Consider the following 24668-nt stretch of genomic DNA (forward strand, 5'->3'; position numbering starts at 1 on the left):
TGCCTAGGTGCAGAGTAGATGGGAGTTGAGAGAAGAGACTGGAGAGAGGGATTGCAAAAGAAAATGTTTGGAGTGATGAATATGTTTATTGTGGTGATGATTTCATGGATATATACATATGTCAAAACGTGTCAAATTGTACTTTTGAAATATGTGTAGTTTATTGTACATCAATTATACCTCAATATAGCTTTAAAAAAAAAAAAAAGAGTGAGGGCCAGGGATAATAATTTCAGTAGACAGCACAGACTGCAGGAAGCTATAATAATTGAGCTGTCTGGCAACCACAGCATATATACAGAGATAAAATTCAAACCATTCCTCTCTTCTAAAACCACCACCACAAACACACTGGCCAAATTTCCACATGTATTAAAATAGCAGTACCATCTTAGGCAGAGATCATTACCCTCACACACAGACACCCATAGCATAGCATGATTTTCACTGACTTGGTTAAATTCTAGGTTTCTTTTTCTTTTTTTCACTTTTTTTTTTTTCTTTTTCTTTTTTTTTTTTTTTTTTTTTTTTTTACTTTTTAAATGGTTTTATTTTATGTACAAAATAATGAACATATGTTGTACCCATAAATTCTACTTTCCAAAAACAGGAGCTTTTTAAAAGAAAACCACATAATAACTTTTAAAAGGTGCTGGGATTACTCTGCTTCTAGATCGTTGCTGAGCTAGAAAAATGTTTGTTCTACCAGGAATCACAAGTTAGAACTGAATATTCTCCAAAGTGGAAATTCTAGAGTGTAGTGTCACTTCAGGCAAAGATTATTCAGTTCTCATCCCCAACATCCACAACTACCTACGAGAAGGGTTAAACCAGGTCAAAACAGTCCAGCATAATTAGGCTTCATCAATCAATGTCATTATGCTCTTCTAAGATGCAAATAAACCAAAACAGGAAATACTAAAATAAAAATAATATCTGACGCTGCCATACAAATTGTTAGTTCCTTTTTGTATCCCCCCCATAACATTAACAAAGAGAATATTTTACTGCAAAGAATATTTTATTTTATACATCACTAGCCATGAATTTTTGCCATTAGTTACTATACAAATGCTGCCTAGTGCCATTATCCAAATGGCATAACCATTTTACATCCACAATTCACTTCTATAGTTATAAGCAGAATTTTCGTGATTTATTTAAGTACATCTATCAGTGAAGATTTAACACTGAGATGCAATCTAACATCCGTAATATCTGATGTTATGTAGATGGCAATGTAGGAAAGATGTATTTTAATTGCTTTTCATTTAAGTGGCCTTATGTAAAAAATAAAATAATTTAGTAGTTCCAAGTATCCAAAGGGCATTTTCAAATGTACACCAAAGAAATGGTTACAGAGATTTTTAAGGAGCATCTTCCATGTCCACATCCTCTTGTAACTGCTGTACCATTTTCTCTTCCAATTGCTTCCCTTTGCCTGCAAGAGGGACTCAGATAAGATGGATGTCTTGCTTGACTTCTTTGATATCCTGAACTTTCTGTAGCTATTTTTCTTCAATCTGTTCATTATAAATTTAGCTTGGCATTTCTGTTTGATCTCTTCAACTCTCTTCATTGCATCAATAGTTTTATTCCATAGCTCTTGCTGGCATTTGATAGGTTCATTTCTACGTTTTTCAAATTCAAATGAATTATCCACTGTAAGCTCTTTACCAGCTGCTTTCTGGAATGCTTTGGTCCGCCTAACTTTGCGAGGATTGCGCTTCTTTTTGAAGTTTTTATGACATTTATATTTGCAAAATCTGAACATCTTGCAATCATGCCGTGTCCAGGGTAGATGGGCCCCAAACAGAAATAACACTTCTCGATACGCATGTTGAACCCGCATGAGACCCCACCAAAAAAACGCTAAGCTTGAGAGGAAGTGACACCTAAGTTCTAGGTTTCTGCCCTATCAGAGATTTAACTATGAGCTACGATGTATTATGCCTAAAATAGTACAAAAGAATTCAGATGCATTTATCTAATTTAATCATCAAAATAGCCTTCTGAGATATTACCCTCTCCTTGTAGATGAGGAAGCTCAGGAAAAGATCTCAATATTTAAGAAATGATAAACCCAGGACTTGAAGCTGTATTTGATCCCAAAATTGAAAATGAATCAGTAAAATATATGCAAACATATCAGTAATTTTGTATTGAAAATATCTGCTGCTCCTTTGAAAGGAGTTAGGAAAATGATTAACTTATTCTAAAGGTGTTACGAGTACTTTCGAAAAATATTCTTTTAGAATTATACACAGGTATCTTCAAATGTAATAAATACTGATTTTTCAAACATTCCTACATTTAAGTAGGGAAGCTAGGAATCTTTTGGAGCCAGTGATGCTGAGCTAACAAAGTAAAATCAATTTTGAACTGAAATTACCATACGCCTACAAAAGTCAAATAACTTCTAAAGAAAATATTGAATAACACAAATTTCATCAAAAAATATAAATCACCTTCAAGATTATTTATTGATTTAAAGAACACATTCTAGGCTTGTTTATTTGAAAAATGTTTTCTTTGTTTAGGAAGTCCCTCCCCATGTAGAATATCCTTTTTCGTTTTTTTTTTTTTTTTTTTTCTTGTCTCTCTCTGTCGCCCAGTTTGGAGTGCAGTGAGGCGATCTTGGCTCACTGAAACCTCTGACTCCTGGATTCAAGCGATTCTCCTGCCTCAGCCTCCAGAGTAGCTGGGATTACAAGCACCCACCACCACGCCTGGCTAATTTTTATATTTTTAGTAGAGACAAGATTTTGCCACGTTGGCCAGGCGGGTCTCGAATTCCTGACCTCGGGTGATGCACCCGCCTCAGCTTCCCAAAGTGCTGGGATTACAGGCATGAGCCATCAGTATCCAGCCTAGAATATCCTTAAATCCTTCCACAGTGACTCCAGTTCTTATTTCCACCTTTTCGCATTCTACATTTCCTTTGTACTTTTCTTAAGTACACATTCAGCCTGGTATTGGTAACTTTTACCTGCGTTAGCCCAGTTTCCTCAGAAAATATTAAATGTGCAGTCCCACAGAAGCAGGGGTTAGTGAAGGAGAAACCAAGCGGTGAAGAGAGGAGAGAAACCTCACAGGCTAGAGTCCTGTATGGCCAGAGTCTGTGACAAGCCGATTTCTTGATTTCACAGGACGTCTTCAGAGAGAACATTTGAAGTTACTATGAAAGTGGAGAAGAGGGAGTAAGTTTATCTACTAATTTCTGTTTCCCATTTGTTAGAGGTCACTCCCATGAGGCTTTACTATGCCTGCACTTCTCCATTACACAAAAGTGGACCAAAAGCAAATCCGACTGTATGTCATACCTCAATGGCAATAAAAAAACCCCAGGACATGTGACCAGAGATGCCGTCAGGTTATACCCACAAGTGACAAGAGGCAGTGGTCTCCACTGCTGCAGCAGATCCTTTAGTTTGTAGTGACAGAAGCAGCAACAACAGTGCTCTGGTTCCACGATCACATTAGCAGCACAGGCAGCTTGCTACTAGAACAGCTCTAGACAGAGCAGGGTGAGGAGACTGGCCTGGCTTGCTCAGGGAGCTAAATACTGTACCCTACCTCTGCTGTGAGAATTCAAAGCGCCTATGCAGGTAAAGCAGCTTGGGCCGTACGGAGAACACATAGCAAATGTTAGCTACTATTAACCTTGTACTGCGTCTTATTTTCTCTAATGAAATGTAAGCTTTAACTGAATTATCACAAACTGGATGACTTAAAACAACAGAAAATGTATTCTCTCACCATTCAGGAGGCCAGAAGTTCAATATCAAGGTGTTTGCAGGGTTTATTACTTTTAGAGGGTCTGAGGAATAATCTGTTCCATGCTTCTCTTCTCACTTCTGGTGGTTGCAGGCAATGCTTAGCTTATAGATAAATCACGCCAATCTCTGACGGCATCTTTTCATGGCTTGCTTTCTTGTGTGTCTGTGTGTCCTCTCATCATCTTTGGATATGAGCCCACCTAACCTTTGGATATAAGTGTCTTATTTTCTCTAATAAAATGTAAGCTTTAACAGCTTACATAATACTGTATTTACCTTTAAATCTTTCATCTGTCCTAGTATTCTAGCATTTTGACGATGGGCATGTAGCAAATGCTAACTGAATTTTTACCTGGATTTAATGTAAAAGTGCTGCTGTTTAGTGGCAAAATTGAGTTATACAAATCAGCAAATTGCAGTTAGCATATTATTTTGCTTTCCCACCAAAGCTCTTTATCAAAAATGCCCAGGCCAGGTGTGGTAGCTCACGCCTGTAATCACAGCACTTTGGGGGGTCAAAGCAGGCAAATCACCTCAGGTCAGGAGTTCCGGACCAGCCTGGCCAAAATGGCGAAACCTTGTCTCTACTAAAAATATAAAAGTTAGCCAGGCACGGTGGTGCATGCCTGTAATCCCAGCTACCTGGGAGGCTGAGGCAGGAGAATCACTTGACCCCCAGAGGCAGAGGTTTCAGTGAGCGGAGTTCAGGCCACTACCCTCCAGCTTGGGTGACAGACTGTGACTCCATCTCAAAAAAAAAAAAAAAAAAAGAAAAGAAAAGAAAAAGAAAGCTCTTGCCTCTATCTACATTGTATTTCTTATTTAAAATGCTTCCATATGCCTGATTTAGCATTGTACTATGTCTGGTTCCACAAAATATTATTAGAGATTAATATATTAAGCTTCATTCTTTGACTTATTCTCATTAGGCAAATAAGTAACCAGCCATTCTCTAAAGCACAGGTGAGCATGCTATATGGTCTATTCACTTTCGGAAATGGACTAGTATATTTTGCATGAGCAGAAGCTGGTAGGTGACTTATAAAGGTCAACCTTACATACATCATTACAGTATTCCAGCAAGGAATTTGCCAAACCATGACCAAAACGCAGAGGAAGCAGCATATTTACCCCCATATTCTTAAGTGTCAACTATTAGATTCTGTATAGGGATAGTAACTTCATAGCTATTTGTCATGATGGGCCGTGTTGGGCTAAATTAGCCAGACCAGTCATTTAAGTCACCAGATGCAGGGTCTGCTTTGGGAAGGATCTGATTTCAGCCAAGGCAGCTCTCTGAAGCTGGGGCAGGTCCTAAAGTTACCTGACAACTACCACCTCTGTTAGTCTTGGTAATTATCTGGTGGCATGACCCAAACCCTCATCCCGAAGAGTCTAGTCACTATGCCCTTCATAGCCTGTGGCTGCTGGCTATGTCCATATATGTTCATGTATAGTCACAAGTGGGCAAAGGAGCACCTAGAAAACTCAAGTGAGTTGCTGGATTCCACTTATAATCCTCCCTATCCCCGTCAGGTAAGAGCAGCCCTACCTCCTTCTGATGAAGAAAGGCACTTATCTCTGCCAAGACAGTGACAGTCCCTAGACATAAAAAGTCACAAATACCAAGGTGGCAGGCACAGCTTATTATCCAATGGTGGTACTTACTGGGTCCCATGAAGAAAGGTATCCCCTTGAGGACATAGAATTCTAGTCATTCAGAACCCAGGAGTGTAGAGTTGGGAAGCATAATGTTCCCCAGTGAATCACTGGGAGTGGTGGCAACTCCTGCTTCCATGCCTAATTCCCATGGCATATTAGCTTCCTAGGGTTGCTATAACAAATTATCACAAACTGGATGACTTAAAACAACAGAAAATGTATTCTCTCACCATTCAGGAGGCCAGGAGTTCAATATCAAGGTGTTGGCAGGGTTTATTACTTTTAGAGGGTCTGAGAGATCATCTGTTCCATGCTTCTCTTCTCACTTCTGGTGGTTGCAGGCAATGCTTAGCATTCCTTGGCTTGTAGATGAATCACGCCAATCTCTGACTCCATTTTCTCATGGCTTTCTTTCTTGTGTGTCTGTGTGTCCTCTCATCATCTTTGGATATGAGCCCACCTAACCTTTGGATATAAGCCCAGCCCCTAAGATGTTAGCCTAATTAACTGACATCTTAGCGAGTTACATCTTCAGAGACCCTACTTCCAAATAAGGTCACATTCTGACATTCCAGAAGAACATGACCTTAAAGTGACACTATTCAACCTACCACACATGCACTTTATCTATTGGAAACACATTGGAATAGGAATACCTGTGGGTCAAGGCATATCTGTAACTTGAAGGATGGTATGAAATTGTTACGGAGTATCGCCTCTGAACTGCTGCTTCGGTGTGTTCTCAGCACACCACTGTGCCACATCGTCAGGCAGGAAGTTTCTGGGTGGTGCACTATATGATACAGTGAATCCCATGGTCACAGGCCTATTACTGCAGCTTTCTTTACTTTAAAGATGATTCCATGGCCTGACATATATTATGTAGGATTTCATGCCAGTGAATCAAACATTCCATAAGCCCTCAGGTACCAATGCTGGATGAGGCCCTGCAGGAAGGAAAGGTAAGCCTATTCCAAGAATGTGGATCTATTCCACTGATAATGAACCACTAGCCTTTCTGGGGTGGCTCTCTGATTTGTCTCCCCAAGTGATGATACCCCATCAAGGGTGCAGCAGTTGCCCCTGTTGCTGACAGGTGACATTTGGCAGTGGTGGTAACTAGATAGGCCTTGGTAAGTTGGAAACCATTCTCTCTGCCTCTGGGAGTATATGAGTCTCTAAATGCAGATGGCATAAGCTTCCTCTATAACCCAGAGATGAGCACAGTGACTCTCCTGCTGCGGCTTGCTACAGCACAACTTATCCCATCACTAATATCTCCAATATAGTAGCATCACTCTGTGGCTCAGAAAGCAGGGCTACTTCCACTGCAACCTAGACCAGCTGCAGAACTCTTACCTGCTGGGGGCTCCACTTAAAACAGGCAGCCTTTTGCATCAACTGTTACACTGGCCGGGACACTATCCTCAGGTGTGACATACGCTGCCTCCAGAACTCAGGATGGCTCACCAGGCATTGTGCTTCCTTCCTCAGAGTAAGAGAATACATGCTTTCATTTGTTTTATACTTTAGATCAGATGCATCAAACTGCCCCTCACCATTGGAACCCTGAAAAATTTATGAGTATGGCAAAAAGTTTATAAGGTTTATCCACTGAAAGTTCATAAGCTTTATCTCCTCCCTCTGGAACACATCTCCTGCCGAGTTCTCAATGGTCTAGCCACTTGTTCATCCAGCCTCAACATAGTCATTAGGTAACAGATCTGTTCTTTAGGATAAAGTGGTGTAGTTTACAAAACTATAAATATATATTGTTGCCCATTCTGTGTGAATGCAAATTGTTTCTGATTCCCTTCTCTTATTGAGAGAGAAGAATGCATTTGCACGAACCAAGATGATATTCCATATACTTGGTCCACATGCATCTACTCTAACGAAGATACCACATCTAGCATAGCAGTTGCAATCAAGGATATTACTTTATTGAGCTTGTCTATCACCATCTTCTAGGATCCATAAAATTTCTGCAGGGGCCAAAATGGTGAATTGACAGATGTGATGAGATGATCACCTCTGCATCTTTTAGATCCCTAGGGGTGGTACTGCATCCTGCAAGTGACACTATTGTGTATTACTATCTGGCTGAAGTAAGAGGACACAAGGGTAGGCAGTGTCAGAGGCTTCACTTGGCCCTCCACACACGTTGTGAAACCACTGTAAGCTTAAACTTGCCCAGGACTCCTTGTATAACCCAACTCCTCCCTCATCCCCTACAAAGAAGCAACAGGGACACTATCTGAATATCAATGTCAATTCAGATTCTGTGTTCAACAATCCTTGAAATCCCTTATATTTCCCCTTTCCTAAACTTAGAATTACCAGAGCAAATGGCTCTGGATCCCTTTGAGGAAACACCAAAGGGAATCATTACCTTGTACAGATGCCATGGTGTCATGTCTTTCCTCCTGGGACCCAGCCACCTCTTCAGTCTGGGCTCCAGGTCTGAAGTGACTCAGGCCCAGAAATTGAGCAAGGGATGCTAGCTTTTTATTGGGGTGACTACCCTTAGCTTCCATGTAATCCATCCTTAATTTTATCTAGTGGGACAAACTGAGTAGTATTCGTGTTGGCTACCCATTTGTTTTGTCCCTAAAATGCTATGTTACATTAGCCTTCTCCATAACTCTTTGCAGGTTAGGACCCCTTGATTACCACTCTCACTTTCTCATTAACTGTAACCCCCTGACTTTTGGCAGTTGGGCACTGCCACTTTAGCCACTATTTTTCAGAACCTTGTCATACATTGCCATCAGCAAGCTGAACTGTTTTCTTTTCCTACTATCTGATATGGCCCACTGAGAGCTACCACATATTTTTAGAGATGCTTATACCCCATCATCAGTGCAGGTTTCTACGGCCCTATTCAATGGTGTGTCCACCGAGCCTTCCCATGGAACACAATCATCTCATCTTCCAATCCATTCCAACATACCCAATTCCCTTAACCTTTTAAATCCATTCTTCCACCATGTCACAGTAATCCTAGTGTTTCGACTTTGCTCAGAAAGGACCATTACTTTTTCCAAACTTCAAGAAGCCATCCTGATAATGAGTTCACACCGTCTCACAGGATCCTAGCCAAGGTATTAAAACCCTCTAATTTAAGATAGCTCTTAGCAATCCAAAGATGCAGTGTAGGGGCTGCCATCAAACTCCTCCCTAATTTTATGTTTTGATCCTCTTAAGCACTGATTCCAACCTCAAGCATATTCCTCCAACTCTTCCTAATTCTTGCAGTTCCTTTGGGGTATAGTCTGTTTCCCCTCACTTCACTTCCAGCACCTCAACTGAGTTTTGCTTAACTTTATCATCACTTAACTCTAATTTTAGGCCTGGAGATACTAACTATAATGGCCTGGAGACAGGACAAGTCTTGAAGGGAGCATGTTTCCTGAGGAAAAAAGCCTCTGCATTGTCATCCAGCCTGAGAATGAAGCGGGGAGTGCTTGCCCTTAACATGGAGGGGTGGGCTATGACTGAAAGCTCAGAAATTCAGGAGTCTGGGGAGTAAAAATCTCCAGTACCATCGATTCAGATGTCTCCATCTGTCAGGGTCACAGGTTTTCCCAAGCAGTTTGCCAATGTTGGCATAATAGACTTACCTTGGCTGGCAACTGTCTTTGAAGTTTATCCTTTGAAACTATTAAGTCGGCCGGGCGCGGTGGCTCACGCCTGTAATCCCTGCACTTTGGGAGGCCGAGGCGGGCGGATCACGAGGTCAGGAGATCGAGACCATCCCGGCTAACACGGCGAAACCCCGTCTCTACTAAAATACAAAAAATTAGCCGGGCGCGGTGGCGGGCACCTGTAGTCCCAGCTACTCGGGAGGCTGAGGCAGGAGAATGGCGCGAACCCGGGAGGCGGAGCTTGCAGTGAGCCGAGATCGCGCCACTGCACTCCAGCCTGGGCGACAGAGTGAAGACTCTGCCTCAAAAAAAAAAAAAAAAAAAAAAAAAGAAACTATTAAGTCTTGGGCTTGGTCCTCGGTTTTTTCAAGCTGTCCTACTGCAAAAGACGAAACCCTTTTTCATACGCCACCAGAGGCCCTCTAACTTTGACTTCTGGCTTTCCATTGCCTGTTATTGTCCTTGGCTGTTAAGTATGCCTCTATAGAACAAAAATGGCTTGACAATGGCCATCCAACCCTGTTATCCTCATAGCTACATTTTCTCCATACATCTAAAATGTCAGGCAATCAGATATTGTCTTTCCTTCTACAACTACCCAATCCCTATTAACTGCCAGTGTAAGTTGTAACAACTGGGACTTGTGACATGACTGTCCTCCACCTATCATCAGTGATGGGGTCTGGGCTGCTTATCTTTAAGTGTATACCACACAGTCTCTACTACCTATTTCCGTATGTGCAAAAACTGAAGCAATTTGTAAAAAAATTGGAATGCTTTCCAAAACAAACTGAAAATACAGAACAAAAAATTAAATATAATATCAAAAGTACTTAAGTGAAATAATAGGTTTATTCAAAGAGAAATAAAATGTCTTGGGTAAAGCTTCTGTAATAATACTATTTCTGATACTGTATCTCTGAAAAATGGCTAACTAGTCACCTTATCACTACATTTAAGGCATTAATAATAGGTACCACTGAGGATATACATTGTGAAGAAAGAGAATAGGTCAAATACTAAAACACACATATCATGACAACTCAAGGTGACATGAATATTTAATGAAAATTTAGAATATAACAACATATGACTTTCATTCTGTGGACATAAAAGGAAAATACAGTAATTCATTTTACTCATTACATTTTACAAAATCAGACAAATGAATGAAGCAGTATTTTTTAATAAAAGCAGTAATTTAATTTCAAACAAATATATTACCATCCTATTCCTTTATCCTGTATATATGTATCTAATTGGCAAAACATACTACTTTACTGAAATCAGTAACAATCCAATCCATGATACTTCAATTGGTTCGATCAATAAACATCTTACATTTGAAATTCATTTTTCTTATGCCGTAAGCTTGATTATCAATTCTATAAAAACGCTACATCCTATCGCTTGGCCCATTAAGTGTAACTAGCCTTCCGCACAAGGCTAAGTGGCTAAGGTACTTTTGAACATCCACCCACAATTCATCAAGCGCACACACCCACTCCTGCTCCTCTCACACACGGCCACTAGAGGACAAGCAGCTCCCCTAGTTCTCTTGTTCCTCATAGTGAGCATAGCCACTAGCATAGGTCCTTCCTAAATTCAAATTAGTAAACAAATCTGATGACTCAGTGTCTGAATCCTTTCTGCCTTCTTCTTCTTCCTCTTCATCATCCTCTGCTTCATACTCATCCTCCTCCTCATCGTGGTAGTTGGTATCACCATACTTATCAGATGAAAGGTTCTTCCAGTAGGCATCATACCCAGAAGCTCCATCTCCCTCTTCAGCTCCGGTCTGCCTGCCAAATTTCAGGGAGCGTGCTATAGAAGACAGACATGTACAAGGCATTTGGTTAGTTCCAGTCCTCTACATTCTCATCTTCCTCTATAACATTTCATGAATTTCATTGGCTGCTTTAATCCCAAATGAAAAAATAGGTCATATTTTCCTAATTTTTTCACCTGAGTCTATATACACACCATAAAAGATAAAAACTACAGTGTCATTTTATTAAATCTAGAAAACAAATTAGACCAACAGACCACTCCAAAGGTAATGAGGCATGTTTAAAACTAAAATACCTTCTGTTTGGTCACTGACAGTTTATTTTCAAATCACATAAATCACAGAATACAGTTGATTTCATATCAGTACATTTTTCTTAAGACAGCTATTTTACAATGTAGATGCCCTGAAAAACAAAGCCTGTCATTTCTTCTGCCTTAGTAGTGACACAAAGTTTAGTGCGGAAGATCAGCAAAATCATCAGTCTCACCTCACTGTGCAGCTACATCTATGATTAAACAAGGCAGTCAGTCACTTAGAATTATGCTTCCATTCTGATATGTCTGGTTAAGAGTCAAATTTCTCTTTAACAAAATTGGGAGCTGCATTACTATAAGCATGCTTATAGTAGTGTTATTACTTCACAAAAAAAGTTACATAAAAACCATAAAATAATTTCCTATAGTAGTGCTATTACATAAAAAAACATAGGTGCTCAAATACCACACGCCTAAGATAGCTTCAGAGTAAATTTGACTTCTAAGTACTTAAGATTATCACCACTTTAATATGAAGGAATTATAGCTACTCAACTATTTAACAAGGAAGCTTCAACAAAAATTTAAAAATCACTCTTTATCTTAAATTTCAGTATTTGCTGTCATTAACTAAGGCAAATACCAAATATCAAAATGAATATTGGTATATTTAAGTAAAACTGAAAAACTTTACCGACATATTTTCCCAAGCTGTAAAATTCCACTTGCTTAAAAGAATACATTCATCTTTTCAAATAAGAGGCAGTAAGAAAAATAGACCAAAAAAAAAAAAAAAGATAAACTTTGTCTAAGTACGAAAGCAAAAATCAATTCCTTAGTATCTTAAGGGCCTTACTTGACATGCTAAGGTCCTTAGTCTCCTGCGTTTCATGCCCACACTTAGGACAAGGAGGCTGTTTTCCTTTTTCTTGCTTAAACACTTTGCTCCTTGTATGATCATCACAGAAACAAGCCTACATAGGAGAAGCAAAATAAGTAAATAAAAATATAAAAATATACAAGACAGTATTCATTGCTTTAAAGATATAGCTTTGTTAAGGCAGTAAGATTAAGAATTTTGTTGGGACCAGTCACACTTTTCATTTCATTTTTTTTAACAGAAATGATTTTTGTCAGGACTCTTCTGAACAATGATCTAACAAAAGGCAGACTAACTATATTGAGTATGACATGTAAGTACATTTAGCCGTTCAAAAATATTTCAGTATTCATAAGGCCCCTGATGAAATGAAATAATGGTGAACAGCCTATTTACTCTCACACAGTGTATGGTCTAACTGGGGATGGAGACAGTGAAAGGGCAATTACAAGACACTAAGCACTGAAGGGGAAGTGCAGAGGGAAGAGCACTAAAGCAGACATGGGGTTTGGGAAAGGCATCTTAGAGACACGAAGTCTTAATCGCGACATGAAGAATGGAAGGGCAATAGGGTAAGCAAAGATGGAAAAGTACTCCAGACAAAGAAAACAACACAGACAACGCCTGAACGCCATTTGGTAAAACTAGAACAGAACTGGAAGATAAATAAGACATAGGGTTAGGAATATAAGAACTAGAGAAATGCTTCTGAGAGGAAGGGCATTGGCTACATCTGTTTAGTAATCTTTGATGAACAAATGCTAGAGAATAGGCCTAAGGACACAGAAAAATTTGGAAATCTTTACCCAAACTCTTCTAGGCAGGTACATTTTGACATTAATTAAAATAGACTCTCATCACCTTGGTCAGAATGTTCTCCATTAAAAACACAGAGCCAGGATTCCAGAGAAATGTGCACTAGTCACAACTCTACTACAAGGTGACTAGATGACCACTGGAAAGTCATGTAAGCCTTCTCAACTTCAATTCCATAATCTCAAAAATAAAAGAATTAAACTATATAATTTTAAGGTATCTTATACATTAATTACAGCTACATATAATCCAAGGACTGGTGGAGGGGTATAAAGATTAAAAACAAAATCTAAAAAGAAAAAATGCATAGGTATACCTTACAACGGAGACACGAGTGCTGACCAAGCCGATTGCACGAAACACCTGTGGGAAAGAGATTAATCTTAAATCCCATTCTTACATTCTTAGAATTTTCCTTTGTCTTTTATCAAATCACTAAAAGCTTGCAATGGAAATACAGCCTTATAGACAGCTGCCTGTCTTTTGGGTTCAAATGTTATAAAACACACAAAGCTCCCATGCTGCAAATAAAATAATTAAATTTATTATTATACATTCTGCAAAAGGCTAAGAAAGGCTCAAAAATGATATATACTTCAAGATGCTCTTTTAATCTTTGAGAATTTTATATATATTGTAAGAATTATATACACATGCATACACATATATTGTATGTGTGTAGTATGTATGTTGTATGTATATTACAGAGATGACTTATGTACTTTAAATTTATAAGTAAGTGTAAGAATTAGGATTTCATAACAGAACAAGAACCAAATTAAAGGAAGAGAATACCTGGGGAATTTCAGTCTTTTTCCTATAATAGTAACTACTATTTAAAAAGGGCTTTTTAAATGCCAAGTACTACATACTATTGTTTTATATGGAGTCTCATTTCAATGAACCTTCCAAAAAAGAAACATCTGTAAAGTTGATACTATTATCCCAGTCAGTAATGCTGGTTCTCAACTGGAAAATACATGAGAATTTTGTGTGTAGGTTAAATACAGGTGCCTGGCACCCACCACAGACTTAAAAGATAGAATCTCCAGGGATGAGACCTGGGCATCCACATTAGTTTTAAAACCTCCACAGGTATTTTTGATATACAGTCCTGTCTAAGAATCACTGGAACCAACTAGCAGAAACAAACAGGGTGGTATCTCTTACTGGAGGGCATTTGGAAATGGGAAGGAAGAAGGGTGAGGGTTTGGTTTTTACAATAATTTGAAGGTAAAAATGACATGTGGTAGTCTGAACCAGGAAAGGTGTAAGTCCTGCAACGCCTAATCAAATCAAGCCTACAAAATGAAGAACTGGCCCAACCAATATGCCAGTGGCATCCCTGCTGAAAAATTTACAACTATATTCTGACTGTTCTGAGTGTTTTCTAGAAACAGAAAATACAGATTGAGTTAAATTACAGTTCATGAGAAGCAGTATAAAAAAACCTGATTCCTTTTTCATTAAGATTAATACACTATTCAGAATCTTGGGTATAAAGAACATCTAATATTTAAAAACTTACATTTAAATGTTTCTGCCTCTAAAACCTGGCAGCTGGCTTGATGCTCAAATTGATCATCTTCACAGAGAAAGTTATGGCAAAAAGAACAACTGAATATTCTGCCTCCTATTGGATTAAAAAAAAAATACAAATGTAAATAAGATAAACTTTAATTAAGAAAAACTCCTATCTATAAAACTGCTTAGAAGAGATGGCAAGTTACTTTGGAGGTACACCAAAATTGTTCAGCCATTTTTTTTCTGATAAAAGCTAAAATGAAAACTGTTGGAAGTCCTTGAAACTAAACTGAAACTGAAAAAAGGGGGCTCTTACTATCCACTAGCTACTCATATAACACTCACAATGCTCAAAAAGACTACCTGCTCCACCCCAACTCCCTCCACGTTTGAGTAAACAATACTAGCATTGACAATAACTGATAGTATAGATCCCTTCTCTAACGATGCTGATAATCTAAATAGTACCGGTAGTTAGGATTGACAGTATCCTGAAAAAAAATCTCAAAAATAGCATGCAAAATGTTTCCAAGTCAACCTTCACCTATAACGAAGCTCATTGCTTGTGTCCAATGACTCACCATGGTCCCACACGCCTCGTTCACATTCAACACACTCAGCATCAGTAAGAGGGCAGGCACAGGCATGTGTACTGAGACATTTCCTACCATGGCAAACCCAAGCTTCACAGAAGTCACATATTGCACCCTGTAACCAAGGAACAAGAATAGATAATCATTATCACCTGATCACCTGCAACCATTGCTTAACCATGACAACCATAAAAACTGTATACATTTAGCAATTTATCAACCCTCAATGATAGCAGGTAGCTTCATTAAAAAATTGTACTACTCACTCTAAGCCAAAATTAAAAAGGGTTCTCTGAAAAACAACTTAACAGCTACCCACAATATACAAAACTCAAAAGTTACGTATCAAAAGAAGAAAAGGTAAACTGCACACTTACCCTAATATTATTTAATTAAGTCAGAGTTGGAAGTGTTTTCCTCAAAATGAATTTAATTCAAATGGACTTTGGAGGAGACAACAGTTTAAGCTTTCTTGTCTATAATAATTCCTGTAACTAAATTGAATTTTTAAATACTACCATTTCTGATTTTTAAAACACCTTCTTATCTATATAATTTATAAAATAATTGCATAGCTTTTCTAGAATTACTGAGAAATATGAAACTTTTGCCAGCTTTTTTTCTCTTATGGAAACTTATATTTTAATAATAATTACACTTCTTTGTGGAAAAATTTTTAAGTAAAATATATGGAACTAAAATACAGGGTAAGATTCTCCAATTCTATATCAAGAAAAGACAATAACAATATGTGTTTCAATAAAACATTGACACCTATTGAATATTAAAAGCTAGAAAGAATCTTAAGAGAGTAGGATCAGACAATCTTTCCTTTATAAAGGAAAAGCATGGGGCCCAAGACTAAATCCAAGTCCCAGAGTTGGATTACAGGTGAGGTGAGATTTAAAGCCAGGATTTCAGAATCTCAATTCAGTATTCTATTATTCAAGACTCTGAAACAAATGTAGCGAACAACAAATAGGAAGAATGTTTTTTGACTTGCAAAAATGGGTTATCAGTATAGCTAGCAAATCATCAACTATCTCTCTTGGATCAGCCAGAGTTCTTGCAAAAAAGAGATGGTACACTCAAACTAGGTAATCCAGAAGAGTTTTAATAGAGATAATTTACAGAGGACAGGGAAGGACTTAGGACAAACAGGAGAGGACTACCTGACCATACAGAGAGGAAATGTGGTCCTTAGAGAAAAGACAAAACCAAACCAGGATAACCTGGTAGGGAGTGAGATGAAAGAATGAACACCAGATCTTATTCTCCTGCTATTCTCAGGGGGAATCTGAGGAGGCAAATATAAAATATCCAGAAAATCACTTTTCTAGAATTTATAACTAATGATATATGACTCTACTTAAATGTTTTAAGAAGAAATTATTCACATTCAAAACACACGGTGATTTTAAAAAATAAATTTGACTGAACTTAAGCTACCAAGGAAGACTGAAAGGGTTTCTGAATAAAGATAACATTGACAATCCTATATTTAAAATAAATAGCAATTCACAAGATAATTCTCGCTCCTTGCTTCTATAATATATGCACATATGAAATATAGGTCTCCCTCATAATAGAAGTTTACATGTTCTTGGAAATTTACCATAAATAAAATATTCCATTTGACATAAATATAGAATCATTTTCCTCATGGACTACAATTTGAACAAAACTTTATTTGAACATAAAATCATACAACAATACAGTAAAACTGGTTACCTCATATTTAAAAGGAAAACATGTTTTAGTAAAAAGAGCAAAATACATCACATAATCCAATTGTTTTTATTATTCAAAAAGCTGAATTTACTTAAAAAAAAATCCTGTATGTAATGAAGAGGTATGTTAAATATATACACTTTTCTGAAATGTAAAGTTTTAAAGAACACTATTATCCTAGGTTCCGTTAGAACTAGGTTGCTTATTTAAGCAAAGGCTTAAACATTGGTTAAGCAGGGCTTTCAGTACACTAAATACTGTTTTGTGAAGCCTGGTTAAGAGATATTAGAAAGGTACCACTGATAAATGAAATTCTGTTTAGATCAGCATGAAAAGTTTCCATGCCTTGTATATTTCCTAATAAGAAAGAAAGAAGCAGCTAGAAACAAGTGGGTACTAAGGGAAAATCATACAAAAAGCATGCCACTGATAATCCAGATAACTACAGATTGATTGTAACAAGGGATAAAGCAGTGATATTTAGAAAAAAATAACCATTGATCAGAATGTCTTTTTCTTATCCTTGAAAACGTACTAGTCTAAGAGAGAAGAAGAAGCTTACCACCATTGCAAGGCCAGTACTGTATACACCAGCATGCTTTATGACACAGTCTGAAGACTTCATCATGCACTTTGTTTTCCCTAATGAAGAGAAACATTTGCACTGTTAGTCTTGCAAAGGAATACATACCAGTACTCACGAATTCCTCTTTTATCCAGCCCAAGTTCCTGAGGAAATAATTTAAAAACTAATGAAATTGAATCAGTATTTACTGCTTACATAACTAAAAAGAGAAAATAGATGTAACTGAGACTTCATTACTCGAATCAGACTTTTCAGATTTCAAATTTACTAAGAAATCTGTAAAATGAACTAAACAACAACATATATGCTAATTTGTTTGTACTAAATCAGAAATCACAGGTTATGCTTTGTAATCTAATGATCATTTTAACAGTTTAAAAACGTATGAATCTTCAGATTATTCAAAATATTTTTAAAGGAATGCTTGTTTATAATAAATTTTACATTTTATAATTCACAATACAAATTGTGGTTTGAAGTTATCATTTCTTTCCACAGAATACCTCAAACAAACCAAATGATTATGTAACTTATCAAGTTAATGTAATTTTATCCAAACATAAAAATTTACAAGAAAGCCCCCAGTTAAACATTTTCCCAGCAAAATTTTGAAATGGTGCCCAAATAAGCATAATAAACGATACGGTGATACAGCTACAAATCACCACACAACCACTAAACCTCTGATCTAGAAGCAAATTAAATTACCAACCCAAAACACTATCAGGAAATTTGCTTATCAGATATTATGTGAGAATTAATGATATTAATCATCCATCTGAGACTCCACAAAATGGAACACAAAAGAAACCATTTTCCATTATCTTGATTTCCTAAGGAATAAAGTTAGACAATAGGAAATGGGAAGAGGAACTGGAAATGAGAGGCAGCAGCTACCCAACTGTTCCATGTCCAGCACTAAGAGTCAGTAAATGAGAAATGCATCCATCTAACAGCACTACAAAATTTAAGCCCAGAGACACTGAAAATATGGGTAAGTCCCAGCAAGAACTTACCTCTTAATCTTCCACAAAGTCTATTTTCTCACTCTACATTCATTACGTTTTGTGAAACAAGGCTATAAAAACTACCATGAGTGTTCCATATAGGCCAGTTTTCTCTTTTTCATTAACTGTAGAATTGAAAAGATATATTCTTTGAAATCTAGAACTACACTAGAAATATTCAGGGATATAGCCCTAAACACTACTAACTTTCTGGAATATTATTATATATAAACACATTTAAATGAGGCATACCCCAAATTGTTCTACCTGAAATTATTATCTCATAAATAAAAGTGATACTTGTTCATCAAAAGTTGGGGAGGGATGTAAATCTAGAGTAAAAAAGTTAACGGTTTCTTTATTGCAAGTCTTCAGAACTTCTAACATATAAATATATAATAGAAATCTCCCAGATGAGAATGAGAGGAGGATGCATGCAATATTTCTCAAATGTATATCCATATATATTTTTCAAGAAATATCCATTAGTATTTCAGGTAGTCTGTGGAAGACTATTTGGGAAACACCCATCTTGCTAACATTTAGTTTTATTTTGAATAATCATTTCAGGGTACAAGTCTCCACCTATACTTAAGAATTGGGCACATGACTTAGGAACTTGATTTCAATAATTTGAGAATACATGTGAGGAAACTCATGAATCACATGGTAAGCATCAAACTCACAAACTACTGATCACAAAATAAGTACCAGGTAAATGTGGAATAAAATTATTCCCAATGGTCTAACACACTGCAGGTAATATCAGCAGGAATCAAAATGTAGATAAGTAAACAAATAGATACTGACAAGACTAAGGTAGTATAACTAAAAGTTCAGGATCCCCAAATGTTATGTCTAAAATCTGATCCTTTATTGTTTAAAAAAACTTATTGGTAACCTATATCTAAATTGTACCTTAATTATTTTCCAGCATTACATCAAAGAGACAAAATCAAGACTTGATAGTTTTTTGGTAGGCAACATAACACATTTTGTTATTTTTTTAATGGTAAAGCATAACATTATAACCAATTGTAAGCACTGTAACCAATAGCAACAAACCCACCCAAGTTCAAATTGATGAACTACCAGTTTAAAAAAGTATATGTCCTTAGTTATTACTTACTTACCACACTGTGCACAAATTGGTAACTTCTGTACAGAATTACAAAAGTAGCAAAATGCTCTATTCTTCTGCCGCCTTGTCATGTAAAATAAAATTTTAAAATATGGTCAATGTCAAATAAAAGGTCAGAGGGACAATTTTAGTAAAGGTAGATAGAAAAAGAAATAAAATTTACCTCTGACACTTGTCACATTCCTGTAACATATAAAAATGCCACATTAATTTTTCTGCAGACTGAAAACTGCAAATTTACTTGTATTACAAAGAATAACCTGCTTTTCAGGTTAAAATTTAAGTGACACTACACTAAAGCTCCAACTCCACCCATGTATACAAGCATCTACCCATGCTTAAATAACAAAGGTATGTAAGAGAGAGAGAGTCTGGGTAGATTCCAGAGGAAGAAGTGGCATTATCACGAAGGAGGCTAAACACATTGGTAGTTTATTTTTCAGTTGTTTGTTAAGGAATAAAATATCACAGAATGAACATAAGAAACAGGAGAGAATACAAAATAATAAAGTTCACAGAAAATCCAGAGTCCTAAACATGGTTTTAAAAACTCTCCACAATCTGGCCCTTAACCACTTTCCAAACCTTGTTGGCCTACTCTTTTTAGACTCAAGTCACTAATGGTCAGCCATTCCCCAAATATGTCTTACATTCTCTCTTCTCCATGTCTTTACTTATTCTAATACTTTTCCCTGAAAAGTGCCTACTACCTGTTGAAAGTTCTGGTGAAAATCCCACCTCCTCTGTGAACTGTACCCCTTCCACACACAGTCAACTTTATCACCTCTTAGTCCTAATAAGTACATTGTACCTTTATTGAAGCACTTCTAAAATCTAGCTGTCATTATATATATATTTAGGCATGCCAGTCATTTATTGTTTTCTCTGCCTAACACCTCTCTTCTCTGGAAAGGACTCTTACATACAGAAGAGAGCCTCACTGTCACATTTGTGCTATGTAATCTGGCCTCTCCCAACCAACCCCAATAAATGTTAGTCCTGGGACAGGCACTGGGTCAAGTCCAGCCTTTCAGAGTTCTTTCCTTCTCTGAGGAACAATATGTGATGTGAGACATGCAAGCTACCTGCAACTATGAAACCAAACAAATGGAGTAAAACAACATGAAAAAATGGAACTAATAAGGAAGAAGAAACAAAAGCAAAAGATAGAACTACAAGTTGTTCCACGTTCCGATTGTCCCCGAGTCCCAGGTATATCCTTCCCCTTCCCAGCAATATGAGTTATTCCATTATCCATTCAATAAACTATTTTTCCCTAAGGTTAATTTGATTTCTGTCATTTATAAACAAACAAATCCTAATATACAAGATAACTGAGCTATGAACTTCTGGAAATAGGGCCCATGTAATTCATCTATGTATCACCATCCACAGTGTCTGAAATAACACCTGGCACAGAGTAGATGCACAATAAACGTTTGCTAAATTAAGCTACATTAAACAATTCATATATGTTTGACAAAACAAAAGGAAGAGGGAAAAAAAAGAAACAGTGGGAAAAGAAAAACAAAGAAAGGAGTAGAAATAGGAAGAATTGGAATAACTCTACAGTCAGTGAAAGCAAAGAGGAAATGATGACATAATTGTTTTTTCACGTATTTCAAAAAGCATATTTCAAAAGCAGCAACCATTCAAAGCAGCCCAGAAATTATCAGGGCTAACCCACTTAGCACATGCAGATAAGGTAATAGAACAGGAAGCCAACAGATGTTAAGTAGGAAGTTCAGAAAAGAGAAAGGAAAGAATAGCTAAGAAAATATGATGAAAACCCAACTAATAAGACAAATTAAGGCATTAAAGAAACTGGAAAATGAAAGTTTCTATTATCTATTCTTGTCCAATATCTACCTTTATCACCAACAGTATGTGAAGTAATACGCTAGGTTTTATAAATAATATAAAATCCAACAAGAATCACTGCTACTCAGTGAAATCAACGGACGAGCCAGAGATACTAAATTCAGTAACAAAATATATGCAAAAACACTGTCTTCACTAAAATTTTATTCAGGTGTACTTCAGATAAAATAGTATATGGTTTTTTCAACTATCAACTGATATCAAAAAAAGCTGATACCATTGAAGCATTACATGGATGTTTGGCCAAATCTATAGTGCTTCTTGATGCTCTCAGTTGTTTTTCACGTTCTCGGCGGTTCTCAGCCTTCTTCCTCGCACCAGTCTTTTTTTTAGGCATTTTCCCCTATTTTGACACAAGAGAACAGAAAAGATATAATTGACTGCATTTACTATTTTAATAAACTAAGAAATAGTATAACAAAGTATTCTTATTCTTGTTAAATGTTAAACTCTATCCTTTTGATAACTAAGCACATTCTAAGCCTTACGAAACGTTAAGCACGTATTATTCCAAATGAAGCGGGTGACCCTTAAAACAAGGCATTTATTGGCACTTATGATTCTAAAAATGTAAACGTCAAAAAAATTTACCCTAAAAGACAAACTGGTTTTCTTTTCCCACTAAGAAAAAAGTTTCTCCAATGATAAAGTATTCTACACCTCATTAAAACAAATGAATCATGTATCTCATTACCAAAAAAAAAAAAAAAATTAAAAAGAGCATTATTTACCCAGTTTATATCACCTTTTTGAGCTATATATTCAGATGACCTGACGCTGCCAACACCTTAAGTAAAACAAGTCTAATTTTTCCTATGTAATATGTAAACAAAACATCTGTCAACAAAAAACACTATTAACTACAAAGTCAAAACATTCCGAAGACATTTAAGGTATTAGTTGCTTTGCATCTTTAGCAAATGCTTCTCCCTCTACACGCAGTGAGCATGTAATTTTAACGGGGTTCAAATTTATGTTTAAGAGTATGTTTAATTTTCATTATTTAGTTGAAATACAAGATTCTTCTAAACTGAAGTTTTATGAACTGAATGCTCAATTAAAAAAAAAAACAAAAAACCGGTGGTAAGCAGCACGGTAGCAACTGAAAAATAGCCACATTTAATAGGTGGTTACTTCGGTAACGTAACGCCCAGACCACTAAGTCACCATTCCAGTATGTAAAATGACAAAATCTAGAGGGCGCGCTGCCCTGGCCAAAGAACCTCAGAAAATAATCACGAGGTGATCATGCGGATGAACTTTCTGCGTCCTCAGAGATATCCTTTGAATCCTCTGATAAAGTTAAATCTCATTTTTTTTCCCTCCAGTTTGTTCTGCACGCTCAAAAGAGTGAATCTTCTTCTCAGACTTATATGGGTTCAAGCCCTTTTCCGGTAACACTCCAACTTCTTGCGGGCACTGCGCGTGTCACCAAGTGAGGAAATACGCACGTGGCACTGCGGCTTTAGGAGTCCAGCCTGGAGCTGGAGAACCCAGCGGGGCGGAGGGGCATCCAGGGGAGAAGCGGCAGAGGCGCCAGGCGGCTTGGGGACCCGCAACTGTCACCCGCCCGAGGGACACCCTACCTCGTGCGCGCTCCGGGCAAACCTAGCTCACTTTCACCGGGAGGCCGGACACAGTCAGGGGGCCGAAGGGCAGGGAATGGCGTGAGGCCCGCCCGCGACAGCAGTAAATCCAACTCGTGGACCAGGACTCCGGGAAAGAAGGCACTAAGAGCCAGGGAGGCTGACAGCCGGTTCCGGACACTAGGAGACGGACCGGACGTCCTTTTACGACAGCAGCGCCCTTACGGCCGACGTCACAGGAAGGGGCCCGCCCACTTCTGTTCGCTCCGCCCCTTCCCCGCCCACACCTGCGGGGGCCAATGCCCCATTCCTAAGCAGAGGATCTTAAGAAAAGGCAGGAAATGCGAGGGAAAATAGGGAGGCAGACGGAGGGAAAGCGGGGGAAGGCCCCCTTGGTTTTACTTTTTTAGAAAAAGGAGGAATCTAAAAGGAAGAGGAAAATGAACTCACAGATTTGGGACTGGATCAATTGACTCAAACAGCAAATTCATGCTTACTTCTGTTGGAAACCTTTTATCTGCCGTGCGTCACATCCCACCTTTTCTTGGTTGCTGCGCTAGGCTGTGCCTTCAGTTGCCTGATGAACTTCAGTACTAGCCTCCCCATCTCTTATTTCTGTTTTGCCCTCTGGATTCCATTCCTTTGTGAACAAATCATCCCACATATTCTCTGCCTCTAATGTGTGCTCTGCCCGCTTTTAACTGAAACCTGATGATCCTCCCCCTGCATCAGAATCTCCTTCTGATCAAGCACCTTGACCTTTGCATAGCCGACCAAGCTGGGTTTCATAATCTCTTTTAGAGCTCTGCCGCACTTAGGATTTATTTAGTACTGGGCCTATTCCTCTGCTTTTTCTGCCCTCCCACTGGAGGAGATAAAAGCCCCTTTATTTGCTACCAAAAAGGCCTTCTGGAATTTACTCTTAGATTTTGATAGCCAACTAACCACTCCCAGCTTTTTGCTATTTTCAAAGAATCAATTTTACTTAGCAATAACAGTCAATGCCACTGTCATTAAGATTACTATTTCCCTCATAGTTCTCAACTGCCTGATACATTTTACCCACTCTTATATAACCTTACATTAGAATACCACCCCAGTTCATTACTGATGAAAGTTTTAACTACTGCACTGTTACCTTGTGCCAAGGTCTGTCTGTCCTACACCTACCCCGAGGGGGTCCTCACTGATAGTCACATGGCCTGTGATTCAAATCATAAATCCCATCTTAGCTTACTATCTTGGACCACTCCTGACACCAACTGTTTTAGGTTGGCTTCCCCAGGAAGCATACTCTGAGTCAGAGAAGAGTATAATGAGTATGTTAGGGAATGCTTTGGGGAACAACATCTGCAGAAGAAACGGAAGCAGGATTGAGCAGAGGGAAGAGCTGACCTGCAGTGAAGTCTCAGTAAAGGCCTCATCTTTGAATCTGGGATATCCCTTCAGAGTTGTCTTGAGTTAGGGGAAATGCGCTGGGCCTTTATACACCTATGACATTTAGTCATTGGATGAGCGCTGCCAAAGAAGAGTGCGACCTTGGGTTAAAGGACTCCTGAAGAGGGCCAAGAGTTGGATTGTGTTGGCTTGCTGTACTCTCAGCAGCTCAGGAAATAAGTCTTTCATTGAGGAAGACGGATCCGGGTAGTGCCTGCCAGTATTCACTACCAAGAGTGATGGCAAAATAACTATTCTGACAAAGACAGAGAACCTTTACTATTCACAGATACTCAGTGAAAGAATTTCAAAGGACGGTCTTCACAAGATGAAAATGGAATTTAAAAGGCAG

The 24668-nt window shown here is 37.9% G+C and overlaps 1 protein-coding gene and 1 pseudogene across 2 annotated transcripts; both read right to left on the reverse strand.

Annotated features, from left to right (window-relative positions):
• Window positions 1-1308: 1308 nt before the first annotated feature.
• Window positions 1309-1864, reverse strand: LOC105493290 (probable ribosome biogenesis protein RLP24 pseudogene; annotated as a pseudogene).
• An 8057-nt stretch (window positions 1865-9921) lies between these two features.
• Window positions 9922-23566, reverse strand: LOC105493289 (zinc finger protein 330). 2 transcript variants are annotated; one of them, XM_011760828.3, is made up of 10 exons: window positions 23330-23566; window positions 21511-21636; window positions 19576-19595; window positions 19405-19475; window positions 17241-17320; window positions 14936-15062; window positions 14359-14463; window positions 13147-13193; window positions 11991-12108; window positions 9922-10912 (listed from the first exon to the last, which is right to left on the reverse strand). In XM_011760828.3, exons 2-10 carry the CDS (start codon window positions 21628-21630, stop codon window positions 10638-10640), a joined length of 963 nt encoding a protein of 320 aa, XP_011759130.1. In that variant the 5' UTR covers window positions 21631-21636; window positions 23330-23566; the 3' UTR covers window positions 9922-10637. The 2 variants fall into 2 exon arrangements, with proteins under 2 accessions (XP_011759130.1, XP_011759129.1); XM_011760827.3 differs by lacking the exon at window positions 23330-23566 and adding an exon at window positions 22880-23094.
• Window positions 23567-24668: the final 1102 nt, after the last annotated feature.

Source organism: Macaca nemestrina, chromosome 3, assembly GCF_043159975.1.
Source record: "Macaca nemestrina isolate mMacNem1 chromosome 3, mMacNem.hap1, whole genome shotgun sequence".
Taxonomy (NCBI): Eukaryota; Metazoa; Chordata; class Mammalia; order Primates; family Cercopithecidae; genus Macaca; species Macaca nemestrina.

Bases quoted from the DNA above. Each gene is read 5' to 3' on its own strand.
- LOC105493289 (XM_011760828.3), bottom strand. From the start codon at position 21,630: ATGCCTAAAAAAAAGACTGGTGCGAGGAAGAAGGCTGAGAACCGCCGA. The intron at 19,476-19,575 runs GTAAATTTTATT...TTACATGACAAG, and splicing joins GAATGTGACAAGTGTCAGAG to GCGGCAGAAGAATAGAGCAT. The intron at 17,321-19,404 runs GTAAGTAAGTAA...TCTCTTCATTAG, and splicing joins ACCAATTTGTGCACAGTGTG to GGAAAACAAAGTGCATGATG.